The sequence below is a fragment of the Plecotus auritus genome (genome assembly GCF_963455305.1).
Source record: "Plecotus auritus genome assembly, chromosome: 9".
Taxonomy (NCBI): Eukaryota; Metazoa; Chordata; class Mammalia; order Chiroptera; family Vespertilionidae; genus Plecotus; species Plecotus auritus.
The window spans coordinates 90,545,292-90,573,135 of NC_137783.1; the positions used below are offsets into that span (position 1 = coordinate 90,545,292).

Here is a 27,844-nt window from a genome sequence, read left to right on the forward strand (position 1 = left end):
GAGAGGGAGAGAAAGAAACATCAGTGATGAGAGAGAATCATTGATTGGCTGCCTCCTGCATGCCACACACTGGGGATCAGCCTGCAATCTGGGCATGTGCCCTGACTGACCAGGAATCAAACCTCGAACCATGACTTCCTGGTTCATAGATGGATGCTCAACCACTGAGCAGTGCTGGCTAGGCAGGATATGTTTATTGATGTGAGAGAAAGAGAAACTTCCATTGGCTGCTCCCCTCTTTCCCACCCACCATATGCCCTGACTGCAACCCATGCATCTGCCTAATGGAGAGTCAAACCTGCAATCATTTTGGAGTACGGGATGATGCTCCAACCAACTGAACCACCCGGCCGTAGCATTGTTTTTCATTTTAATAAATATATTTAATGACCAGATTAATAGGAGGCAAGGCAGTTGGGTTCTTATATCTGGTTTTGCATTCAGTCTGTTGTGATGTATTTTGTTGAAATAGATGAAGACAATCTTCACACAAATAGCTGGAAAAGGGAGGAGTATTTTCAAAGTAATTATGTATATTCTCATTTGACACAATACAAAACGTAGACAAGTCATAGAATCTTAAAGAATAGTTGTAATATGAAATCTGAAATCATATAAATGAAACTAGAGGCCCGGTGCACAAAATTCGTGCACAGGGGTGGGGGGTGTCCCTCAGCCCAGCCTGCACCCTCTCCAATCTGGGACCCCTTGAGGGATGTCCGACCGCCCGTTTAGGCCCGATCCCACTGGGATCCCTCTCACAATCCAGGACTGCTGGCTCCCAAATGCCCTCCCCTGCAGGCCTGGTCCCCCCCAAACTGCCCTCCCCTGCAGGCCTGGTGCCCCCTCAACTGCCCTCCCCTGCAGGCCTGGTGCCCCCTAACTGCCTTCCCCTGCAGTCCTGGTTCCCCCCCCCCAACTGCCCTCCCCTGCAGGCCTGCCCCCCCCCAACTGCTCTCCCCTGCAGTCCTGGTCCCCCCCCAAAACTGCCCTCCCCTGCAGGCCTGGTGCCCCCTCAGCTGCCCTCCCCTGCAGGCCTGGTGCCCCCTAACTGCCCTCCCCTGCTGACCCGGTCTCCCCCAACTGCCCTCCCCTGCAGGCCTGGTCCCCCCAACTGCCCTCCCCTGCAGGCCTGGGTCCCCCCAACTGCTTTTCTCTGCTGGCCTTGTCACCCCTAACTTCCCACAACTGCCCTCCCCTGCAGGCCATCTTGTGTCCACATGGGGGCAGCCATCTTTGACCACATGGGGGCGGCCATCTTCTGTCTTGGTGTGATGGTCAATTTGCATATTACTCTTTTATTAGATAGGATTTTAGTATGTATTTAGATTACAATGTTTTGGTCCATCTTGCACTTTGAATCAATCTTTTTTTACCCATGCATGATTTTATAACATCATGCATTGGTCATTTGGAAAATATTGGTTCACTAGGTTTTACAAATCTTCTAAATATTGATAGATTTTTGATACAGTGTTTTTAGTATTTGGTAATATTACTGCCAGTCTTATCAGAAAATTCTTTAGGTTGGGGAAGCTGTCAAGTTCCCAGTAACAGAAACAAAATTTTCAAAATTCTACTTTCTACTTAAAAGTCTGTTGTTGTTTTTTAGTCTTTGGCAACAAAAACATGAGTTCTTTGTTCTTTTTTGAGAAAGTATTTGACAAATGCCAGCATAACCATAATTTGTCAGTCGTTCTTTCAAATAAACATGGTGCATCATGACAGTTGCAGCTTTTTAAGTTCCCAACTCAGTTTTTTCTCAAAAGTATGATTGATCGTACTTTCATATGCAGCACAAGTACTTTATGCATACATCCCATTTCATCACATTAAATGCTCAAAAGATGGATACTCAGGACTTAAAGGTCATTCTTAAGTGAAAGTAGCTTTTTTACTGAGTGCATAGCAGTGATGATCAGTAGTTTGGTGCTACCTCCATGCTAGGGGGCCAGTTGCCTTACCCACAGTTGTGCCACACCAGCATAGCCAAGTGTTAGGTGAGCCTGAGGGAGGGCTGGTGAAGGATGAAGAAAAGACAGACAATGATAATAAGCTGGGTCTAGGTGGATCTTCTGTGCCTGGCTGAGGCCACAGAACAGATCCAGACTGCAAGCTGATGGTTTATTTTATAGTCAGGGGCAAACAAGGTAATTTACAATGTTCTTGTGAGTTTCACTTGTTTTGGCAGCACTTGCTGCGCCTCCCACAGCCCATTAGCTACCCAGGAAAGATCTAGGGAGCCTCACAAGATCAAGCTTAATTATGCTTAGAGGACTGTGCCCTCCAAGCTGGGACTTGTTTGCGACTTTGCCAGCAGGTCAGTCCGAGGCTTAACCCTATAACTGCTCCCTACACACAGTTACTTTTGCACCATCATTGAAAATCTCAACAGTAAGAACAGCACATGATTACCTTAGTGTACTGCTTGACCTCACAGATCGCAAATGGACTTGGGAATTCACAAGGGTCTACAGGACTTGAAAGCATCACTCAATGAAACCTATCAGCAATAGGACAGAAGAAGCTTTCATATTTTCATATAGCTAATGAAAATAAAAATAATAGGACCCTGAAAATTTAGGGTGTCTTTAAGTATGTATTATTCTGATCCCTATAATTGTACGTGAATTCAAAGGTTTTTATGATGTTTTACTCTGAAAGAAACAGGCTGCTGGAGGTACACTTTTTTTCTTATTTTTTTTATAAGGGCAAAAACTAAGTGTATTATGATTCAATTTAACCACTTGATTTGTAATAAAACAGAATGAGCTGTACATCAAATTTAAAGAAATTTAGCAGTTACAGAGATGTCAGTGATAGGCATTTATGTATTGAAAACGAGTGACTATTGTACTTAGATCACTAAGTATTGGTTCACTTGCTACCTTGATATTTGAATATCAGGGAAATTCAATTAGGAGGTATCCCATCATTCTGGATTATAATATCTAGAATGTGATAGAACATTTGCTGAGAGATACCCATTCATACCTATTCCTGCTAATTAATGAAAATAAAAGTCCAACATGTAGAACTATCTTAACTTCCTTCTCTATTCTGCACCTTTGTGCTTGCTTTTGTTTTTTTTAAGGACCATTTTAGATTTACTGAGAAGTTGAGTGGGAAGTAAAGAGAGTTCCTATATAACCCCTCGCACACACAATATCCCTGTTATTAACCTCTTGCATTGGTACATCTGGTATGATGAGCCAGTATTGATGCAGTATTATGAACTGTAGTTCATAGTTTACCCCAGGGCTCACTGTTTGTGTTGTACATCCTATGGATTGTTTTGGTATTTTTAAAAATGTATTGTTCAATTATAGTTGACATACAATATTACATTAGTTTCAAGTGTACAATGTAATGATTAGACATTTTTATAACTTATGAAGTGGTCATCACGATAAGTTGGGTACCCACCTGGCACCATACATAGTTACTACATTATTATTGACTATTTTTCCTATGTTATACTTTACATCCCTGTAATTATTTTGTAACTGAATATTTGTACTTCTTAATCTCTTTCACCTTTTTCTCTCATCTCTATACCCCGTCCATCTGGCAACCATCAGTTCTCTGTATCTGTGAGTTTGTTTCTTTCGTTTGTTTTGTTTCTTCATTTATTTTTTTAGATTCCATATATAAGTGAAATCATACATATTTGTTTTTTCTGTGTCTGACTTACTTCACTTAGCATAATACCCTCTGGGTTCCTCCATGTTGTCACAAATGACAAAATTTCATTCCTTTTTTTATGGCTCAGTAGTACATTCTGTGGATTTTGACAAATGTGGCGTGGCATTACAGGTATGTATGATTACAGCATCATATGTGTTCCATTTATTTACCCTGCCCTCACTCCCCTGAGCCCCTGACAACCACTGATCTTTTTACATAGTTTATTTTTGCCAGAATGTTTTATAGTTTGAATCACACAGCATGTAGCCTTTCAGATGGGCTGCTTTCACTTAATAATATGCGTTAAAGTTTCCTCCATGTCTTAATGTGGCATGATAGCACATTTCACTGAATAATTCTATTGTATGGATGTACCACAGTTCGTTTATCCATTCACCTGTTGATGGGCACATTGTTTCCAAGTGTTGGCAATTGTGAATAAAGCTGCTATAAACATCCCTGTGTAGATATTTCTATGGACATACATTTTCAAGTCATTTAGGTAAATACCAAGGAGCTCTGAGCTTGCTTTTACTACTGAGCATCTCTACATCCGAGGGGGATGTGATCCATTTTTTATGCAATACATTTTCTTTTGTGTGTTCTTAACTGCAACTGCTTCTTCAGGCTCTATCCTTACAAGCTTTCCTTAACTTGTAACTATATTCAATGCCTTTCCTCACTTGAGTTGTCATGTCCCATTAGCCACTATTCTAAGTCTTTTTGTTCAAGTTTCCTGTAACTCTACAAAGCATTGTACTCAGGCTCTTGCACCCATTAATCCGGTGCAATTGCTCTCACTAAAGTTAGTGATAATTTACTAGTTGCCAGAATGCTCTTCATCTCGTATATATTAACCTGGTATTGCTATGTGATTTATCTCCAACCATTGATGACTCACACTTTCAGAAAGTTCTCTAGTTAGCTTCTGTGCTAGCACTCTTTCTTGCCTTTGTCTTTATAATATTGCTTTCCTCTTTTCCATCTGTCATGTAAGTATTGCTGTTTCTAAAGGTCTCATCCTCAAACTACCTTCATTTTGCTTGTACGTCAGGAAGTCTCTTTCCCATAAGTTCAGCCTAGTCTCTAGGCAGAAATTCCCAAATCTTTATTTCCAGTGCAGTTTTCTCCAAAGCCTATGGCCCAAATTTTCATCATTTCATTAAACATTTTCATCAGGGTGTCTTTAAGACACCCCAGACTCAATATGTTCAAATCTAAATGATCTCAAGGTAGCGTAAGTGAATTTGGGGCGGGGCGGGGGGTGAATGTAGAACTATTTTTTTCTCCCTTGTGATGGTGGTTACATTAGTAACACCTCAGAATAGAATAGTTTCCCCTCCTGCTACATGGTTGTTGCACTGGAAGAAAATCATAGTCATTTTCCCTTCTGACCAATCCCTGTATTTCTCTCTATTTATTCTGAGACTAAGATTTCCAGATAAGATATGATAGAGTATAGATGGGTAGACTAGTAGTGGTCCATTGTATTCCAAATCTATCTAGTGTTCACTCACTAAAACTATTGTGCACAAGTGTATCAGAACAACCTTCAGATTTGTGGGTACTGAAGATTATTTTCCCAGTACTCTATCATATGCTCAGAGTGATAAAGAACCAAGTAGTAGATATAAAAGCACATCTCTTGTGCCTTGCTACATAAATACTTGCTAGAAGACTGGAAATTGGACTAAGAGTGAACATTAACTTTTCCACCTGACACTTAAAGAGAATCATTGTATCAACACAGCACAGAATGTGCCTGAGAACAATCTCACAGCCATTTATGTTGAAGGTTAAATTCTAGAACTGTCCCTCTTGCTCTAGGATAGTAAAAAGTACCAGGGAACTATTTTCACAAAAGGCATAGGAAACATTGCCCAGAAGACTCAGAGGGAAAAAATGCCTGTGAAAAACGTTTCATTAAAGGAAACGGAAGAATATTATACAAAACACTTGCTTTGCAGTCTGTGGAAAAGAAATAGGAAATTATAAGAAGAAAACAATTTGAGATGAAAGGGAGTTAGCTAAAATGAGGATAAATTGCTAGTAAATTAAAAATATCAAGTCAGAAATAAAATCTACATTGAAAGTGGTAAGGAGCAGAATTAACAAGTATAGAAAATCTCATCAATGACATATAGGTTAAACCTAAGAAGTTCTAGTGTAGAGAAGAAAAAGAGTTCTGAGGGAAAGGATAATACATAAAGGAATCTAAATAAAGACCCTATTTCACAAATTCCTGGGAGTGAAATATAGGACAAATATAAAGAAAGAAAATTACATAACTTTAATGAGATACGTAAAGAATATTTGAATAAAAAACATAACATATTTTTGGATGGATTTTACATATGGAGATGGGAACTTATGATAGAAGAAAATACTGAGTTATCAAACACTTTATACAGATTAAAGAGGCACACATCCCAATAAGTTGATGAAAAAGATTTGCAAATAGACATGCGAAGGAAATATTTTCCTAATTACAAGAATAAAGAAAAAGTTATCTAACCATTCTTTTTAGAACTATAAAATTGTTTAATATTAGGTGCCATATCAATATAACATTAATGTCAAAAAAGAAATATTATAACTTCAATAGAGTCTAAAAAGGCATATGATAAAATTCAATGTCCATATGAGCATATGTCCTTTACATAACAAAGAATATTTTAAACCAACAGTCAACATACTTACAGTAAAGCACTAGGGATAGTCTCTGTAATAAAGAACGAAACAAAAATATTTTTACTAACTTTACCCTAGTGTTTTGAACAGTGTAACAAGACATGAAAGTAAGACAAATATACTATTGATAAGGAAAAGACATTCCTTAAACATAACATGATTAGATATATGTAAAAGCTGTAAGTTTCTGATTTATTTAACCAAGGATACAGAAGTTAAGAGGAAGGATATGAATGCATTGCGAGCAGGTGTAGATGCAGCATATATTTCCACAGTTTTCTCATGTTCTCTTTTCTCTACGTGGGGTTGAGGTGGAACCTGTTAGACTAGAGAAAGAAGCCAGTTTCTTATTTTGCCTGCCCCTTTACACTGGGCTTACACCCCCATTCCAGAAGAAAGTACACTGATAAATCTACCTAAGAGAAGATTTATAAGCATTCTCTTGTTTCTGAAAATAAACAGCACTAACAAGACCACATCCTTTACAGGGCTGGGGGATAAAGCAGAGTTGGTGCCCAGGAATTCCCGAACAATATCTCTTTTTCTAGCTCTGTAATGTCCCAGGAGGCTCATTTTCCACAAGTATCTAAGAGAACCTTACTGTTTTGGAATAGGTAAAAGGTCTCAGAAAAATGACCATACTCACTGTACACTATCAATAATTATTTAAACAGTATAATGAGAGAACAGTCCACTTACTCTGGCAAACACAATTAAGTTCCTAGGCATAATCTTAAGAAAAGCATAGCTTGCTAGGTACAAGACTACACTTTATTGTGAAAGAGAAAAGAAAACATGAAGCATAGAGACACAGCATGTTTCTGGAAGGTAGTAAATAGTATGAGAAGTTATTCTTCTGAAGTTGTTTGGAGAACAAAACAATTCTAAAGTTCATTTGTAAGAACAAATACTACAGGAGAATAAATAAAATTTGAAAACAGAAAATCAAAAGGCTTGCCCCCCAGATATAAAAAGTTATCACAAAATTAGAATAAGTAGAGCAGTGTCGTCCTGACATGAGAATGACAGCCAGATCAGTAGGAAGATGGTGCTAACACAAAATCGTAGCATATACATGGAATTAACATGATAAAGGGTGCATGGAAAATCAACAGAATGACTATACTATCCAATGATTGGGTATGGGAAACTGATTAACTGCTTTGAAAAATCAACCTCTGTGTAAACACAAATATTGTTGGTTTTCTCCTGTGTACTTTTGCAATTTTTTTTATAATCATGGAGGAAAGTTGTAAACAATATTTCTAGGCTCTTCCACAGAATCCCACCTAGGGAGGAGTTAAAGCACTGAATAAAGTTCTAGAGGAGGTCTGAGCTCTAATCCTGATTCTGCCTCTATCCAGTTGTGTGACCTTGTTATTGTGTCATTTTTCTTAATTTTAAGATGAGATCTTTGAATTTAATTTTCTCTAATTTCACATCAAAATCTAAAATTTCATGTTCTGAGGTATAATAATATAGTAGTATTCAAGACAAATCTCACTACCATGAAGAACTACATCTCCCAAGGATAATAGAATGAAATCTGGAGTTAGAGTGCCTGGGTCCCAACCTTGGTTTTAACACTAGCTGTGTGATCTTTTTTTTTTTTTTTTTTTTTTTTTTTAATATATTTTATTGATATTTCACAGAGAGGAAGGGAGAGGGATAGAGAGTTAGAAACATCGATCAGCTGCCTCCTGCACACCTCCCACTGGGGATGTGCTCGCAACCAAGGTACATGCCCTTGACCGGAATCGAACCCGGGACCTTTCAGTCCTCAGGCCAACACCCTGTCCACTGAGCCAAACCGGTTTCAGCACTAGCTGTGTGATCTTAGGGAAGTTTTACATCCTCTCTATATCTGTTTCCTCAACCAAAAATAAACTGAGGGTCATGCCCTGGCTGGTGTGTTCCATGGTTACAGCATAGGCCAATGCACCAAAGGGTCTCAGGTTTGATTCCTGGTCAAGGGCACGTACCTTGGTTGCATTACTTGCAGATTAGATCTCTGGCCCTGGTCGGGGCTCATGTGGGAGACAACCAATCAATCAATCAATCTCTCTCTCTCTCTCTCCCACACACACACACACTCCCTCAAAAAATAAAATAAAATAAACTGAGGGCCATGATACTACATAGTATGCTTGTTGTGAGAAATAAAGCAATACACATAAGTGCATAAAACAGGGCCTGGCATATACTTACTCAATACATTGTTTTAAATTTGAGAGGCCAGGAGCATAATTCTACCACCACCTACCCACCACTCAAGCACAATGAAATCAAGGCATTCTTCTTGACTTTTTGATGGAGATTCCGATCCACATTGGTAAGAGAGGTTATTCTGCGATTAGGAAAAAAGTCCAGGTGATTCTGATCCTCTGTCCTTTTATTCCTAATCCTCAAGAGACACTATCAGGGTTTTTGAGATAGAGTAGCCGTTCCCAAGCTCTATGCAGGTGAGTAATCTTGGGCATTAGCACATTTAAGACATAAAAATGCAGTGAGGTAAAAAAATTATATTTTAATTTATTTGATGGTTAAATTTAGATGCATAGGGGATGAATTCGATTTTTTTCTCAACGTATCAATATTTTCAGAAGTTTTTTTAAAATATAATTTGAGAAGTATAAGACAAAGTTTAAGTGCATTTTAACACAAATTAAATTATCTGCTAGTACTTCATATTGGTAGTCAAATCAAAGTTGAATTCTTTTGAAGTATTAGTTCATTTTCCAATTATGTTCTAATGATTTTTAAAAATATTGATAAATGGCTATGATCAATTCTTTTATATTTTTCAATTAGTCATAGGCCCTCTAAATCTGCTATTGTCATTTAGTTTTATTACATTCACTTTAGTACTTCAATAAGATGTTTCCTTTAAACAAGAATGTGTACTAATAATTTCCTCTAAATTCTAAAAACGGAGCTAGTTACAAACCTTTCAGTAACTAAAATATAGGTTAAAAGTTTCTCCATGTTAAATCCTATCTTTGCTTTATTTCAACTGAAAGCAAAGTTCAGATTCACCCATGGATGCTAATAATAGCTATTATTTTTCTTTCATCCCTTACCAAGCATCTTCCATTTTTCCTGAAATACCCCGGCTGCTTTTACTATGTCTTCAGTGATGCTCAGAGTTGACTGGGTCATGGAATGGGTTGTGTTTTTTAGAGAACATGTCCACAGCCATAGTAAATCTTGATCCAAGAGCCATGGGAAATAGTAGTGACCATCTCTCTTATTACTGCCTGTCTCATCAAACAGATGATATTATGGGCCAGATTGGGTTAGTGGGAAATTAGGCTTATATATTTGATAAAAGAAAGAGTAGACCTAAGTTTTCTAAATTGATATGGAAAATCCTGAATCAGGGGCAGCAGAAAGGGAAATACGTTTTTATGGCCATTGGGATTCTGGCTAGGGTAGCAATTTCACAGGTAATTTTGTATGTAACATGTTTTGAAGAAAAGGAAAATTAAGTTTGGTGTACATATTGAACAATCCACCTATAGAAGTTTTTTCTCTTGCTCTCTCTAATTGTCAAATTGATAATTAAACTTAGGTGAACAGGGGACGATTTTGATTTGTTTTTACAGCATATCTCTTAATTTTCCCTACATAAGTTTAGAAAGTGAAGATTTATTTGAAATAACAATAGAAATTTTGGATTAGATGCCAGTAAATCTGGAAAATGGGGCTTTGTTGAATGACCAGAGAAGTCACTGAGGCAACTATAAAATAAGAATAATTATCAATTTCTTCTACTTATAGTATTAATTTCCTAGCTTTGGAGAAATGAATCTATTATATTCAGAAATTGTTTTGTATACTAGATTCTGATATTAAATTAATTTCAGATTCTTTTAGTGACCACTACACTCACTTTGAAAGAGTTGTGAAGGCTCTCCTGATCAATGCTTTAGATGAATCATTCCTGGGAACATTATATGGTAAGTTAATAATATGAATGCAACAATTTTTTTCTTTTTTCTAATTTTTAAACCATATACACTGAATGGCCAGATTATTATGATCTCTGAATGCATAATAATCTGGCCACTCAGTGTGTGTGTGTGTGTGTGTGTGTGTATACATATACATATATCCTGTCTAATAAAAGATAAACATGCAAATTGACCATACCTCCGCTACGCCCACAAGCCACACCCACCAGCCAATCAGGAGCGAGCATGCAAATTACCCAACCAAGATGGTGGTTAATTTGCGTATCCAGGTGCAGAGCGAATACTGAAGACAGCGTAGAAGGAAGCCAAGCGCTGCAGAAGGGAGCGAAGCTGCGGAGAAGCAAGCAAGTGGGGCGGCGGCGAAGGGAGGGAAGCAGGCGGGGCGGCGGAGAAGGCTGCAGGAAGCCCTATTCTTGCAGGAATCTTCCTGCAACGGGCCTCTAGTATATATATATATATTAGAGGCCCAGTTCATGAATTCGTGCATGGGTGGGGTCCGGCCAGGCTGGCCAAGGGAAGGGGACATGGGCGGTTGGCCGGCCAGCCTACTGGTTGAACTCCTGGTCGAGGGGACAATTTGCATATTAGCCTTTTATTATATAGGATATACACTGAGTGGCCAGATTATTATGTGTTCAGAGATCATAATAATCTGGCCACTCAGTGTATATTGTATTAAAAAACCAAGGACACCCATTCTTAGGGCCTTCCAGTTATTGTTCCCTCTAGAATCAACTATACAAAAGTCCATTCAAAAACTTGTTTATTATTTGAAATGTAGAAAGGACAAAAGAAATAATGTGACAGTTCCCTGATCTTAGAGCATTCACAGTGAATTTGAATATATAGGATATGTACTCTTAAAATAGCAGAGTAGTTCAACACTCAGGTGTTGTCCCAGCCTTTGTAGGCTCCTTGAATTTCACCAAAAGTTATGCTGATTTAAGCTTCTGTGCCTTGGCTCGTGCTGATCCTCCCTAGAATATAAAACCTTTCTACCCTAGATTGTCCAGGTGGGTATGAAATCATTTTCACTACTAAAGCTATTTATGACCTACTCAAATAGTACTTGTCACTCCCTCATTTGTGCTATCTTTATACTGAGTATGGTGGTACTGGTGTGTGTGTACTTTTCATACTTGTATTGAAAATATATTTTGCCTTTCTTCCTTTCAAGACCATGAGAAGAAGCATACCTTATAGTTATGTATTTATCCTTTGCAGCTAGCACACTATATAAAGACTATAAATACGTTCTGTTGAATTATTTATCTACATGCCAAAATAAGATTTCATTCGTAGCTTGTTGAACAAGTATTTGTTGAGAGCCTATTAAGGGCCAGGCAATATTTGAGGGCTGGAGATATGGCAGTGACTATGACATGAGCTTCCTGCCTTCACGTTGCATAAAGTCTAATGGAAGAGACAGACAATGAGTAAACAAATATATAACACTAGAGGCCCCGTGCATGAAAATTCATGCACTGGAGAGGGGGGGGGGTCCCTCAGCCTGGCCTGCCCCCTCTCACAGTCTAGGACCCCTCAGGGGCGGGAGGCGAGCCGGTGATCAGGGGAAGGCTCTATGCCCCATCACACCTCTGCTGCTGCCATTGCCAGCAGCGCAAGCCTCGGCCGGCCCTGGTTACCTGAGCCTTGGGTGGCCTTGGGCGCTGGGCAGTCGCCATCCAAGGCTTGCCTGCGCCTTGGGCCGGCCCTGGGCATCTGGGGGGCTGAGGGGACTAGGGGACTCTGGCGGCAGGCAAGCAGAGTGGCCTTGCCGCATGCCTGCTGCCCTGGCGGGGCTGAGGGGACTAGGCGCTGCCATCTTGTGGCATGGCAGTCAATTCCCTCCTTATTGGCTGTGGGCGCCGCCATCTTTGAGGGCATGGCAGTTAATTAACATATTCCCTCCTTATTGGCTGTGGGCATTGCCATCTTTGTGATGGCATGAGGGTCAATTAGCATATTCCCTCTTTATTAGATAGGATAATATTAGTTCTTGGGGGAAAAGGATAAAGATACAAGAGTGATAAAGAAAAAGTCTAAGTTAGTGAGATTGGTTAAAGAAGATGTCTCAAGAGGTGACTTTTGGACAAAAAGCTGCAGTGAGGGAGGACCCAGCAGAGAGCACAGCATTGTAAAGACCCTTAGAAAAGACTCCGTTTGATGTGTTCAAGGAACAATTAGAAGGCCTGGGTGGTTCTTTCCTTTCCCTAATGCTCTGATGGAATGATGTTTTTCACATCTTTAAAATTTTATTTTAATTTAAAATGCTTCTAACCAACTAACCTAGAGCTATGGAAAGAAATCCTTAAGTATTCAGTTATTTAAATATTTCACGAGGGCAAAGTGATTTTTATTGTTTTGTTTTGCTTTTTTTTGTTTTTGTGGTTATTCCCCTGAACAGATGGCACCAGGCAGAAATCATATGCACAAGACATGCTGACATCTCTTCATTATTTGGACAACCGCTTTGTTCAGCCTCGTCTGGAGAGCTTATTCTCTAGGAGTCGTTGGAAAGAGCAGTATAAGGTACACAGGTTTGTTTGGTTTTGAATCTCTGGAGGGTGGGGTAGAGTGGGAGACCTCTTAAGATTTCAGTGTTCTGTCGGGCTGAGCAATCTTCTCAATTATTAGCATTTTCCTTTCTTAAATAATCAGCTGCTTGTTTCTGATCACTTCTAAAGGCTATTATTATTTAATTATTCACTTATCTATTCAATAATTAAATGGTTCTAAGTGATGAATAACTTTAGAACATCTTTAGTACTTATCCCATGTGTTAAAATGAGGAGATTGTCACCCTGGCCAATATGGCTCAGTTGATTGGAGTGTCATCCCTTACAACTAAAAGTCGTGGGTTCAGTTACTGATCAGGGGATCAGGGCACGTGCTGGGTTGTGGGTTTGGTCCTCGGTCAGGGCTTGTACCAGAGGGAGCTGATGTCTCTCTCACGTCCATGTTTCTCTCTCTCTCTCTCTCTCTCTCTCTCTCTCTCTCTCTCTCTCTTTCTCTCTCTCTCCCTCTCCCTATCCCCCCCAAAAAACTTTTCTTTTTTTTAATCCTCACCCAAGTATATTTTTCCATTGATATTCAGAGAGAGTGGAAGAGAGAGGGAAAGACAGAGAGAAACACCAATGTGAGAGAGACACATCGATTGGTTGCCTCCTGCACGAGCCCCAACCAGGGCCTGGGCTGGGGAGGAGCTCGCAACCAAGGTACGTGCCCTTGACTGGAATCGAACCTGGGATCCTTCGGTCCGCAGGCCGATGCTCTATCCACTGAGCCAAATAGGCTAGGGCCCCCCAAAAAAATCTTGAACATGTCCTTGGGTGAGGATTTAAATAAATAAATAAATAAATAAATAAATAAATAAATAAATGAGAGGAGTTTGTCTCATAGGATGTTAATTGTTGTTTCAGAAAAGAAATTGTTTAAAAAGTTTGAGAAACAGTGGGTTTAACTTAACTGGAGGACTTTTCAAGGACATTAATGTGTTAATTTATACTGTAAATCTTCAAGAGAGCCATGTAGTATATAAAACTTTCCATATTTGTGTTTTACTATGAGACTCCTTATTGTGAAATAGTTATACCTCCTAGGATAAATGATTTCCATAATGCAATTTGGGGATTACAGCCCAGATTGTCTTTAACATCCTTCTCCACTTCAAGATTTTGTAATTCTACCAATTTGAGTAAAGCATCTTTTTAATTTATAAGATTTATTGGATTCCATATTATCCTCTAGATTTCTTTATGATCTCTAATAGTAGAGAGTGCACTATATGAATTTTAAGGTTTCTTTTCTCTCTCTACTTCTAACCTTCTATTTCTAATAATTATTAGCAAGAGGAAAATGGCAAGATAAGTGAGGTTCAAGTTCCCTAACATCCTTCTAGCACTGAAATCATTAGCTACTCAACCTCATTTATGTCAGGAGATTTGGCTTCTCTCAAGGCCTGTTCAGCCTTAAATTACCTAATGATAAATTAGCTACAGGTGGTTTCAGTTAAAAGACAGTTATAGGAAGAAAACTTTAATTGAGTTTAGGGTATCTTTTTGACTTTGGTTGTTTTTAACATCTCTAAACTCCAGTTTCTTCCTCAGATCCAGAAAATATTTACCTACTTTAAAGGGAAATATTTACTTGGAAAGTAAAGCAGGTAGTACAATTCTTAGAACATGATGTAAATATTTATTCTTTAATAGAAAGATAAACAGCATTACTATTTGTTCATTTAATTTTGCCAAATAATTTACATGCAAAGTAAAGTTTCTTATTCTATCTTCAAAGTTAACCCCCTGAGGAAGGCACTATTGTTTCTTCCGTTAGAGATGAGGAAACTGACTCAGAAAAATTGAGTAACATAAAGTTATACATCAAATAATGAGCCAAACCAATAAATATGTAAACCTAGAAACCTCATGTTTCTAGGGTTTCTCTGACTCCAAAGCCCATACCACTATGCTATATTATGCTTTACCCCATATAGTAAGTTATGCTGAATATGGGTAACCCAGTAAATAAGTGTAAGATACAAAAAAGAGTGCCTTAAAAATGTAGAGACACAGATGATTCTGTATGATCTTGGTCAGGATAAGCTAGGTTATGCTATAAAAATCAAATAAAATGACAAAGAAAATAAACCCACAACAAAATCTCAATAGCTTAATCCAACAGTTTATTTTTCACTTACACTGGTTGTCCAGGGTGAGTCAACAGGAGTGCTCTGCTTGTCATCCTCTCTCAGGGAACTAAGCTGATAGAGCTTTCTGCTCAGCATGTGCTTCCTGACTAACACAGAAGCAGGGAGGGAAGGTGCTTAGTCACCTATTCACTCTGCATGTCAGCCTGTGAGGGACATGTGTCATGAAGTGTCATGAAATATGAGAAATAGTGAGGGCAGACAAAAGGCAGTGTTGTTGTGAATCATCCAATGGAAAGAGAAAACTATTAGTCTGTTGGATACTTAACGGAGAATGTGAAAGTGGCTTAATAACCCTGCTAATATGCTCCTTGTGTACAGTTCAAATATTGTGGTAAAACCTAATCTATACTACTAATTAGAACAGTAATATCTAGCGGGTCTAGAGCACAAGCAAGAATACTCAAGCACAAGTAATTTCACAGCTTAATAAAGCTTATTTATGAAGGCCAAATATTTTCTATTTGTTTACTTATTGCTAACTCAGCTATTCCACTGTCCACATCAATACTGACCACCTAGCAATCCTAGCTCCAAGTTGTGTATTTTCCAGTACTTTAGTAAGCAACCAAAGGATTAAAATATTTCTGGAATATTTTGTGGAAAATATGATATAATTCACACAATGGAGACTAAATGTGATCCTGTTTTTTTCAGTTGTTGACTAACCTAAATCTTTTATTATATTCTGAATTTTTGCTGCTCATTATTTCCTATCTTTAATTAATACCTCATTAACACTAACTAGAGATGAGAGGAAGGAAAAGAAATAAAACTTGTGAAAATCACAACTTAGTAACTCATAAGTGTGAGGGATATAACTGATTTATTTTCTATCTGGTTTCTTTCCATTTAATATTCCAAATTCTAAATTTATTTTTCTATTGTAAAAAATCCCTTGTCACACACTTACTGTGTGCTCAGTATTAAAGTTAGGAATACCAGTGTTTTGCTCTTACATCTCATCCTGTTATGATTCCTAAAATTGGTTTAATCTGGTGACTTTTTTTATGTTGTTTTTGTTGTCCTTATTCTAATCCTTTAAAGCTTAATTACATATTTTGTTTTCAGGAGCGGGTAGGAAGTTATTCTGATGTGAGCATCTATCCGAAGAATGCTGAAGACTGTTCCTGCCAGGCTTGCGGGTTGCATCGCCACTGTGCATATTTAGTGAGCTTATCAGGGAAGGAGTATAACCCCAGGACTATGAAAACTGATGATTTCATGCCATATGATAAGCAGGTATTTTCCCCTCTCTCATTTTAGTTTTCAGTATTTGGGAATTTTAAAGACATAAGCTTGCACAAATAACCTTAAGTTATTTTTACAAATGGAGAAAGCACTAGGTAAAGGGAAAAGGGTACAAGTTTTGAATATGAAAAGTATGTCTTATAAGTACATTCACTCCTAATTCAGTAAAATACTAAAAATCCATGCATATTCTCTAGGTACAGTAAGTACACTTCACCCAAATAGTGAGGGGGAGTGGGAGGATAAGGATGAAAGGTTGGTAACTGGGGTAGGAGAAGCAGATGTCCCCTTTAGGGTCCAAAGGAGAATTTGACCCACGAAAGTTTTATGATCTACCAAATTGACAGCCCACAAGCAAATAATTGAAGATGCCTGCTTATCCTAATATGAGAGTTGGAAAAAAACCATGCTCTCACCTAGGCTATATCAGAAGTGTGTCAGGCTAGAGCAATTACCACATACTTAAGGTAATTAATGGTGAAATAGACAAAACTGAAGAAAACATTTGAAATATATAAAGAAAAGTATTTGATAAATGATAGGAAAATAGTTCAGGGGAAGAGAGAAAAAGTATAGATGTAAACTACTTCTATTTCTTTTTAAAATCTATGTGAAAGTGTTGCATTTATAAATGCAAAACTATTGATATTGAGAGCTTCCTCTGGTGAATCTGTATATCCGTGAAGGGTGTATGTGTGTTTTGGGGGCTAGAGATCCAAAATCGACTCTAAATACTGCCAGTCAATTATTAAGATACAAAGATACTATTTATCTGAATTCTGCTAGATTGGGTAATATGATTCCTCAGTATAACTGGACAATAATTGACCAGATCCCTCTAAACAATCTGAGTGGCAAGAATCACTTAGAAAGTGTGTATGAGGATAATGAATTCAGAATTCATCTTTAGTGTTTTATTTTGCAAGTAACTATAAAAACACATTTCTTTTCTTAACATAGTCATATGTAAATTTCCCCATCCTTTAAAACTGATTTATGACTTTATGAGATAAGACACCTAGACTCTTAATAAAAATGATTTAATACTTTAAGGTTCATTTTCTGTTGTGTAGATAAAACTATTGCTGTACAGTCCCTGTCTTTGCTGTCTACAGCTAATCTTGAAGGGAGGTATGAATTAGAAAACCATTTCTGGAGTTCTGATATCCTGTGAAGTTGAATAAGGACTCTATAAAATAGTTTATTCAAATACCTGAAAAATAAGAGATTTCATGAAATAAAAGCAAAGAATATTAATACACCAGTCACACAATGGAAAAATATAAAAGTTAAATATATTGGAAAATGATTATTCTCTGCTTAAGGCATACAATTAAAGCTACCTAAAGACGCCAGTCAGTAGCTTTCCAGTAGCAAAGTACTTTTAAGTCAAGTGACAAAATGCAGTTCTGTCAAGGCTGCATTGAAACTAGCAATTTCATGGGAAGTAAGATTCCTAGACAAAGAAAGGATGTGCTGTATCTTTTTAGATACTAGATAACAATATATAGCCAGAGTTAAAGAGTTATATATATTTGGTGCTTGTAAGTTTATTCTTGGCAAAGTAATTCAGTAAAACAAATGACATAATCATGAGGTTCATTGAAGCATTATTTATAATTAAAAAATGATAAATAATCCAAATAAAATATGAGAGTAGTGATTTAATAAACTAAGTGCACCATTATTTTGTGATAGAACAAAATAATATTTTGAAGGTTATAAAGTAATGCTAGGTAAAAGCAAAATAATAAGAAATGTCTATACTACCTTGCATCTATGCAAAAATGTGTATATGTTTGTATAGCTATATGCAAACATTAAAGTAATTATTGTGTATATTAAGATAGTGTGGTTGAAATTCTTTAATATTACATTTTTTCAGTAATTTTTTTACTTAAGACTAAGACTCACTTACTAAAATTCTACTGAATTACAATGTCAATGCGTGTATGGAAAGGAAAGGGAAAGAGGAAAAAGGAAAGGAGAAAAAAAAACACCTGTTTTTGATCAAAGGTATTAAAGAGACTGTGATCATCCCCACACCCACCCTCAGGTTATTTTGAAAAGGAATTCTCCATGTTGTGTTGCTGCTTATTGCTACATAAAACTGAGACTTCTTGGGGTTAGCTGGAATTCTCTTTTAAGGTGCAAGTAATGCTTTAAAAGAATAATCTTAGTGAATTTGTTTAATGACAAAACTTTTCTTTTTAGCTAAGATTGGCTTCTTTGAAAGAAGAGATGCTTAGATGGAAAGTAGACTTAATGGGAGGAGCAATGTTAGTTACAGCAGTCTTAGGTCCGATACTGAGATGAGAGGCCTTGGACCACCAGATCGTGATGAAGTCAGAGGGCGTAGATGAGAAGGAACTCACCTGCAGGAAAGAGAGATGTGAAGTCTGAAAGGCAGTTGGGAGAACTGTCAACAATTAATTTTCAATTTGCCCAGAGTCTGTCCAGATTCCTGAAGGTGCTTAAGATCTGATGGGGAGAGGCAGTAATTATGACACAAAAAGCAATGGATAATGTGTCCATACAAAAAAGGCCAAGAGGAAGTAGAATCCCTTGACTCAGCCTATTGCACTAAATGTTGCCAGAGGCCTAGTATCAGAAAGCAAACTCCTTTCCATCCGTCCTCTTCCTGAGGATCTTTTTGCTTTCTCCTCCATACTTCCACAAGGAGCTGGCTCCTCCTATGTAAATAGGGCCTAGAGACATCCTGTAAAAAGTTACCTACAGTTAGCTGGATATTGCAAATGTACCTGATGCATGTTTCATTGTATTTCCTTGCCTTGGTTTATTATCCAGTGTTTATCTACACTTCCACATGCTGTATCTAATAATTGTGCAATTCCCCATCTTCTTCTGTAGGACATTTTGGTAACAATTTTTAGCTTCGTTTCCAATTATATCTGTATGTATGTTGGATCCCTTAGACTCAGTTTTTCTCAGATTTATCAGTTTATAGACTAGGCTAGCCTGCATATAATCATTTATGTCGTTTTGCCTATCTGCTCTGACAATAATCACAACAGTACTCATTTTTCTGTCTCTGGTAGGTTTTAATACTGTCTATCTTGTTGGAATTCTGTCCTTAATGTCCAGAAACACAATTAGATCATTAAAAGTAGTGTCTGAATACATTTCTGGACATTTAAGGACACTATTCTAACAACATAGATTAGTTTTACTTGTTTTATACATTATATAAATGGGGTCCTACATTGGACACTGTGTTGTACTGTATATATTACTTCATATGGTATAACAAGGTGAAAGTGCACTAAGATTAAGTACTACAGCTATTACTGTTTTCTGTGAAGCCTTACTAGCAGTGGCTTAGCTCTTCCTTATAAAATGTGATCACATTTTAGGCAAAAAAAATAGTGTGGGAATATTCTAAAGGTAATTTTGGGTTTATTGACCTACATCAGTGTAAGAAGATACTAGGAAGATAGAAATTAAAATGGGAAGAAGTAAACTATAATGTATAATGTTTTCAATGGACACTTTTGTTAACATACAGGGAAAAAAATTTAAATAAGGATTTTTAAAGACCTTTCCTTCTCTCTTGTCCAAACTTAAAAATTCTGTACAAATAAATTCCTCTGTAGAATACAGTGTGGTGGAAATAAAAATCACATTATTCTCCTAATGTATTTTATCCCAAACATTAATAAGAGGCTTCCCCAACACAGTCTACTTTGATGGTAGAAATGGAGAGACACAACTATGGTGGTATTTTTTTTACTCAAAATAGGAGGTACTGTCAAGTAAATTTTTATAATTGATGGACTGACTTAATGATAATGTTGAAATGGGAAAGATACTTAGAGTAACCAAGCAAATGTACAACACCTGATTATGGTATTCCTAATGATCTGAAAAACAGAAAGATTTACACAGAACATGAACAGAAATCTGAACATTAGAAACGCTTGTAAGCTGTCCCAAATACCATCTTCACAGGGTGACGCATCAAACCTGACAGTTGCCAATTATCATATTTAACTTTTAATTATTTTTGCCACTATACTCTCAGATTATTTACTGAACTCATAACCTGTGTGATCCCTTGCAATGTGACTTCAGAAAAAGGGTGCAATTCTTTGTCAAATAGAATACAAGTTACATAGATCAGTGTTGTTACTATATCACTTGTACTGAACCCTTGAAAGTATAACCCTTTAGTGAATTTATGCACAGAGTCAAATACATGAGTTAGTAAGGTTACTCTATGAAAATAAGGTTAGTCATGTTAGAATGCCTGGAGCCCTTTCAGTTTCATTTCTTACAGTGAGTGAAATAATGTGGGTACAGTTATATTTAATTAGCTCAGTGCAGTGACACTTGTCCCATTTTAGCTATAGGTGAGGATAACAAAGTGTATATTCAGAATATTCTGAAAGGGAAATGTTTTTGTTGATTGATTTCACAAGAAGAGTATTATTAATTATAAAACCCTAGAAGTCCATTAAGCATAAAAATTAAAATCCTTGCAGTTTGCTAACAATAAAATCTATAATAATAAAAGCATAATATGCTAATTAGACGAGACATCCTTCCAGACGACCTTCTGGACAAAGCCAGGGATGCGAGGGAAGCCGGGTCCCAGGTGCCAGAGGGAAGCCAGTGCCAGCAGCTGGGGAAAGGAAGGCCTACTCTTGCACAAATTTTGTGCATCAGGCCTCTAGTATTAATGTAATCAAATCAGACTCATTAATTAAGGACATAGATATAACTAAACAGTTATTGTTTATTGTACAAAATTTTTTAGAAGAAAGTGTTAAGTAAAAAACTGCCGGTACTTAGTACTGGTATGAGAGTTTGTTTTAGTTTCACATGTTGCTTATAAGCTAGAAAATTATTGTAATCCAGGCATTTTAAACTCAGTACTTGTGTACGTACAGCAGCCTGCGTGCTTTTCTTGATAGGTGTTCCTATCATCTATATTACAAGACATTTTTCTCCTCCTTCCCAAACTCTTTTTTTTTAAAGACTTAGTTTAAGCTTCACCTACTTGAGGACCCTTCTCCCATCTAGATTGAGTTAACTGTCCCACCTTTGTATCTTGATAGAATCTTGTGCTTAGTATTTGACAAATTGTTTTATAATCATTTGTTTTACTCCCAAGCTCTCCTATAAGCTCTCTTAATACAGGAGGTAGGGCATCTTTCACTGATGTATCTCCAGTGCTCAGCCCAATACTTGGGAACATAGCAAATGCTCAGTTTTTGTTAACTGGGTTATGTAAATAAGAGAAGGTAAAAGAACCATTGTATACACATTTAAAAAATGAATAATGCATTAGATTCTACTATTAAAATCTGAAAGGCAGAAAGTGTATATTTGTTGCTATGTTATTCACATCACATGCCAAATTATGTTTATTTCTTGATTTAGGAATTTTTTATTGGCAGAATTTGTGCAAACCGTACCAGAGTTTATCATAATCTGAAACATTTTAAATTCAAGCTGTATCAAGAATGTTGCTCCATGGTAAATACAGAAGAAGTTGAGAATGAACAAGTTAAAGAAACAGTGGAAAGAATTTTCAATCAGTTAAAAGAAAGTGGCTGGATTAAGGAGGTAAGGTGGATATAAAATAACCCTTCCATTCAGTAGATTCTGGACCTAATTATGAGTAGCAAAAGGATATCAATGATTAGAAGGCAGCGAAATTTAAAAGGAATCTCTCCTTCCCTCCCCGTGTTTGCATTTTCTCTTTTTTCACCCATTCCTATCATGCTTATCATTGTCCTACCCTGAATAGGTGATTTTCTAAGGCAGTCATTTAGCTCGTCGGGTAACTTTTAATCAGCAATAACACTACCCCTCAATGGAGGCTTCCTGTCCTTTCACTTTTATAGATGTGTCATTGCTACGTGTGTATATATGTATATACACATATGTATATAAAGTGCCCTTGTTTTCTTTGCCAAAGTACAGGACTCACCTCTGCTTGTCTGCTTCCTATTCTTTAGAACAGTTCTTGTGACCTGAGAGTGAAGAAGCCCCTGGTGCGAATCTGAGGAAAGGATCCTGGCTGCCAGGTCTACTGCCACCCACATCCTCTTCTTGAGGACATGGGACTTAGCAGTGAGCACTGCCCCTGAAGATTGAGGGGAATGCAGAGCTTTTAGGCCAGGGCACTGATTTTGCTCGCCCCATATCCTGTTGATCACGAAATTTGGTACCAGGGATCGAGCGGAGGTTCTGAAGAGTGCACTGGATTCCTGGAGGTCTGCTGGCAGCTCTAAGCTCTGGTCTGCTCCCAGAGCTTCTAGACTTGTTTATGGTACATGCAAAGGATGCTCCTGGAATTGAAATCTTTTAAGACAGGTCTAGTCACATGAATGTGGAAGAGAGAACACATAGGAGATTTTCAGGCAGCTCAGATCAACAGTATATTTAATGTAAAAAAAAAAAAAAAAAAGGCATGACTTGAGATCCATTGCCTGAGTTATTTCTATCATAGGGGAATTTATGAAAGAGGAAAAGGAAAAAGAAGAGAGCTCAGAGAACAAACTTACGAGCAAAAGGAAAGAAAAAGAGAACAAGAAAACAGGAACTTCTTAGGATGTGTGATGCTCAGCAGTCTCCGGGTCTGGAGAATGACATCAAAATTGGTTTCCTTTTTGATAATATCCTCCCACTACAAACCACCGCCCATGGATCTCTTTGCCTGCTCCCCACATCTTGACACTTAAGTCTCGTTTCTCTCATTTGACTCTTTCCAGCTTTTTATTTTTTACTTTGCTTCTGCTTCTCTCACTCCCATTGCTTTCCTCCCTGTCTTCTGTGCTTTTCAATTTGCCGTAGGGAGGAGCCATCTCTTACCCAGTAAGTCCTGTCTTCATTTTCCTAGATGACATTAAATTCTTAAGTGCTTTTATTGATGCATTTAAGTGTTGCCAGCCCTTTAGTGGAGTTGAAAGATCTATTGGGACAGCACATTTTTGAAGAATTGTGTACTAGGTGTCGAAAAAAATCACTGTACCTGTATTATATATATTATATAATTATATAATTATATATCTGAGGAGAACAATAAAATTTTTGCAGAAAAAACTAAAACTATTTTAAGATTAAATACCTTGGAGAAAGCTTAACAGGGTATGTAACAACAGAAGGGACCTGGAATAAGAAAAAATATTCTTAGAAAAAGAAAGCTAAGTGTCATATTCTGCTTAAAGAATAATACTTAGTGTTGGGCATTGATGGTATTTCAAAATCATACACATTTAGAACAACATGCCCATTTTTTTTCCCACATAAAATGTCAAAGAGGCTCATTTTATTTTTGAGATTCTCTCCTACTTTAAAAATATTTGTCCATACACTATCTCAGAAGATTTCTCCTGGAAACTAAAGTTCGTAACCAACATAAACCCATGTGCAGCTTCTAGTGCTGTGCTTAAAATTCAAATTGATACGGTGCTCTGACATTCTCGGAATCACTCTGCCCACTCCTCAATACCTGTGTGTGGTTAGAGTAATGATGCCTCCTTCTTTGGCCACAGTTCCAGTGCCAGGGTGCAGTGCTACTTGAATGGTTATATATTTGTGGCTCTTTATGCTCTTGCTTCCCAATTATTATGTCAACCCCTTTTACCTTACACAAACGATTTGTTCCTGTCACCCCTCCCCCCTTTGCTCTTTCATCATCTCAGGATATCTCAGCATTTCTTCCTCAAAACCTGCCACCTAGACTGACTTTATTCTTCTTGTTTTTCCTCCTAACAGTTGAACTAGGAAGATCTACTTATAACCTAATTACATTAAAGATTAGGAGCAACTTGAGTGCAGAAAAAATAAAAATTAAAAAAAATTGCCTAGCTGGCATGGCTCAGTGGTTGAGCATTGACCTATAAACCAGGAGGTCATGGTTTGATTCCCAATCAGGGCACATGCCTGGTTGCTGGCTCGATCCCCGGTGTGGGGCATGCAGGAGACAGTCGATCCATGATTCTCTCTCATCATTGATGTTTCTCTCTCTTTCCTTTTCCCTTCCTCTCTGAAATCAATAAAAGTATATATTTTTTTAAAAGAACAAATGATAAAATTATAATAAAACCAAAATATATAATAAATATAATAGAAATATATGTCTCATTCTAAATTTGAGTGGAAGAACATACTATTATATGCCGTAGGCAAAATTCTAACAAATTTTTTTTTTGTTAAGAAGAAAGTGCATATGATGATGGGGTTTCCAGGGAAGTTGAATATAGTTGGGGTGGGGTGGTGACCACATGAACACCAGAAAGTGAAGAAAATACATCAATACAAGTATCAAGTTTCCATTTACAGATGTATTTTAAGTAAATTTCAAACGTATTACATAAGTATTGTTACATAAATAAGAATTTTAAATTACAATTGGGTATCCTGCCCCTTCCCAAAACTCCTCACTTGTTCTCTTTCTTTATCCCTTTTTAACTTGAAAAGATTTTTTGTCTTCCACTCCTTAAACTGATGCTTCACAAAACATGGCCCTAAACTACCTGTCAGAATCACCTAGAAGTTGGTGAAAAATCTGCAGTCCCTTGCTTCACTGCAGACCTATTAAATGTGAATCCTTTGGGGATGTTAAAACCCAGTGGTTAACAAATTAGGTGATTCTTAGCAAATTAAAAAGTGAGGGCCCCTACTTAAAAGTAAATGCTGCACTAGGTTCCCCCATTTCTTTTTTCAGGGCAAACTGCTACTTCTTAGATGACACCAAACTTCCTTTTATGCTCTGAGCTCTGAGCTCTTTCTCATGCTTCTATTCCCATAATTCCATCAGTTTTCATCAGTAGGCCCATCTGGCACTGTAAGGGCTTGACATAATAAGACCAAAACTCCACATTTTTAATAATAGTAGAGAGAATGAATGGCCAGGCAATGCTGCCTTCTCTCTGAGTTTCCCTTTCCCTTTTTTCTTTTTTCACACTGAAGCTGCACCCTGGCCCCTCCCTTTAAATCTCAGAAATAGCATACTATAATGGTTAAAAGCATGGATTTAAATATTTTCTAGCAGTAGAATTTAGGGGCAAGTTTCTTCACTTCTGTAAGCCTAAGTTTTCTCTTCAGTAAAATAGGAACTAAATAATAATAATTAGGGTTTTAATTATGGAGATTAAATAAATAACACATGGTAAGCATTTAGTATAGGACCTAGGAATTAGTAAGTGATCTATTAATGTTACCTATTATTGGTAATAAAAGCAAGGAGAGGTTTTCCTTCCTTAGTAGAGCTCAGATAGACTGTAATTTTCCAAAATAAATTTAATAAATAAGAAAAAAGAATATAATGATAATATGAAAGGCATAAAAACAGTCAAATATTTAAAGTATAGGCTTCTAATCCTAGAGAACTTTACTTATATCTAATAGAACCTGTCTGGGTATGAGGTGAAGAGAATCCCTAAGTAGTCAGTAGGTTACTTCTTCTATTCTTCTTTTTGAGTCGGAGATCTTTGTGGGTAGGGGGAAGGTTCCATGCCCCTGTCTGGAACCTTCTTCCATTTACCACAAAAGTCAGGGTCATCACCTCACTGGGAGAAGAATCAGAGTTCATAAGGAAAGTTAAGAAACCATTAGTTAATCTTCCAACTGAGGTGAGCACTGGGAATTCTTATCAATCTTGAAATCTCCAAATCATCCTGACTCTTCTCTCTCTCTCTCTCTCTCTCTCTCTCTCTCTCTCTCTCTCATTCTAACCTTACCTTTACTCTCTGTCTTCATTGCTCTCACTCAGATTCGGGCCCTTATTACTTAAATTATTGCAGTAGACTCCTAACTACTTGCCAAATCTTCTAGAATGGGTGTTTTACCTTTAAAAGAATACACGTTGGATCATGTCCATCTTCTGCCTTAACACCTTTAATAACTTTCCATTGCCTGTCATATTAGTGCTAAACTCCTTAACCTAGCATTTCATACTTTGTATTCCCTGACCTCAACCTCTTTGGTTCAGTCTTATCTCTCTCGAGTCCTCTAAAAAACCTGATTATAGTAAAATCCCATACTTTGTCGTCTTGTCACTGTTGTATGGACTGTTGTCTCCTACAGAACTCTCCCCACCAGACCTTTGCTACCAAATGGTTTTTCCCAGGACAGCTTAGATGCCATTCTTTTCTGGTCACCTCAACTAACCATGCTCCCTCTTCTGAAGCCTCAGAACAGTGTCTATCTGCTTTATGGCATTTGTTATTGGTTGTCATTGGTCTATTACTACTGAACTCTGTTCTCATTAGGGGTAGGAAGAGCAATTTTTTTGTACCTAGATAGTCACTAGCAGAGTGTTTGATATATGTTATGCATTCAACAAATTTTTAAATAAATTATTGAAGTTGTTAAACTTCTACAATAAATATATTAAAAATACATAGTTTACAAGAAAGTTATGCAATTAATAATGCTTTATGTGAGTTAGAAATTAAAAATTTAAATGAGTCCCTTTTTGTATTAAAATATTTTTATTCATGATTACCATGAAATGAAATTGTTCCTGTTCCTGTCTGTAGATTGAAAAGGCCTAGCTTACCTCCATTCCTTTAAGTAAAATAACTAGTTTTTTTATTGTATACACAGAAATATGATCTACTTCAAACATATCTCAATGATGCTGATTACTTTCAAGATGAGAAGTTTGCATTGTAACACCTTTCCTTCAGAGAAGATTTTATAAATTCCTGTAGATGTGAAGATCATGAATATTGTTTCTCTGTATCATGTGACATATTTATATATTTTCTGTATATCTTCATGGCAAAATACCTTATTTAAAACATGTTCATCTTAATTTCCATGAAGTACTACTCTACAGTCTAATAAATTTTTATCTGCTATACATAGAAAACATAAGCCTAATCATTTTTAAATGTATTTGAAGTTAATAATATCTTCATAACAGATGATTGTCAATCAAGAGAATAAATGTTCATATCCTGTCAATTTAATAGAAAAATACTGTATTTTTAAAATGTACTTAGACCAACATCAACATGTATGTATTGCTGACTAATATCAACATGTATGTATTGCTGACCAACATTAACATGTATGTATTGCTGAATCCCTGCCCAGATGTGTTTGTTATCTTAGTTTCACTAATGTATTTTTTACTACTATCATGTAAATCAGTTGACCATGGAATAAACCTCAGTGTTTCATTCAGTTCAATGCCCTTGCCTCAGAATCAGACTGTAGTAATTTTTTCTTTTTCTAAAGTTTCCCTTAGAAATAAATTTCAGGCCTCCAGAGTTTTAATCCTCACATTCAGGAATCATTTCATAATATGTGTTTTCATGCTTCACAATGTCTTCTTTTTTTCTGTTCAATTTTGTCTATGTGTTAATGATTAAGATGTATTTTATTGCTTTTTATCCATAATTTTATAATATAAATATTTATGTTAGGATCAGATCTCAGAGAGATATATTCAGCCAAAAATATTTTAAAAGTATACTTTGGCATCTGCATTGCTTTGCACATCTAAATGTTTCCATAATTTAATAAAAGTAAAATGGTTTCAGAGTGAACA

At 37.0% G+C, this 27,844-nt stretch overlaps 1 protein-coding gene across 4 annotated transcripts in view; it reads left to right on the forward strand.

The window, feature by feature from the left end:
* The window catches only part of CCDC82 (coiled-coil domain containing 82), a 36,309-nt gene extending 8,465 nt beyond the window's left edge, over positions 1–27,844 (forward strand). For 2 of the 4 annotated variants that reach the window (XM_080641108.1, XM_080641107.1), the window contains exons 4-8: positions 10,245–10,337; positions 12,760–12,884; positions 16,132–16,302; positions 21,715–21,900; positions 26,893–27,844. In XM_080641108.1, the coding sequence (XP_080497234.1) occupies positions 10,245–10,337; positions 12,760–12,884; positions 16,132–16,302; positions 21,715–21,900; positions 26,893–26,961 (644 nt within the window). In that variant the 3' untranslated portion in view covers positions 26,962–27,844. Of the gene's footprint in view, positions 1–10,244; positions 10,338–12,759; positions 12,885–16,131; positions 16,303–21,714; positions 21,901–22,295; positions 22,849–26,892 lie in introns of those variants that run through there. The other 2 variants (XM_080641109.1, XM_080641110.1) reach the window with 1 other exon arrangement.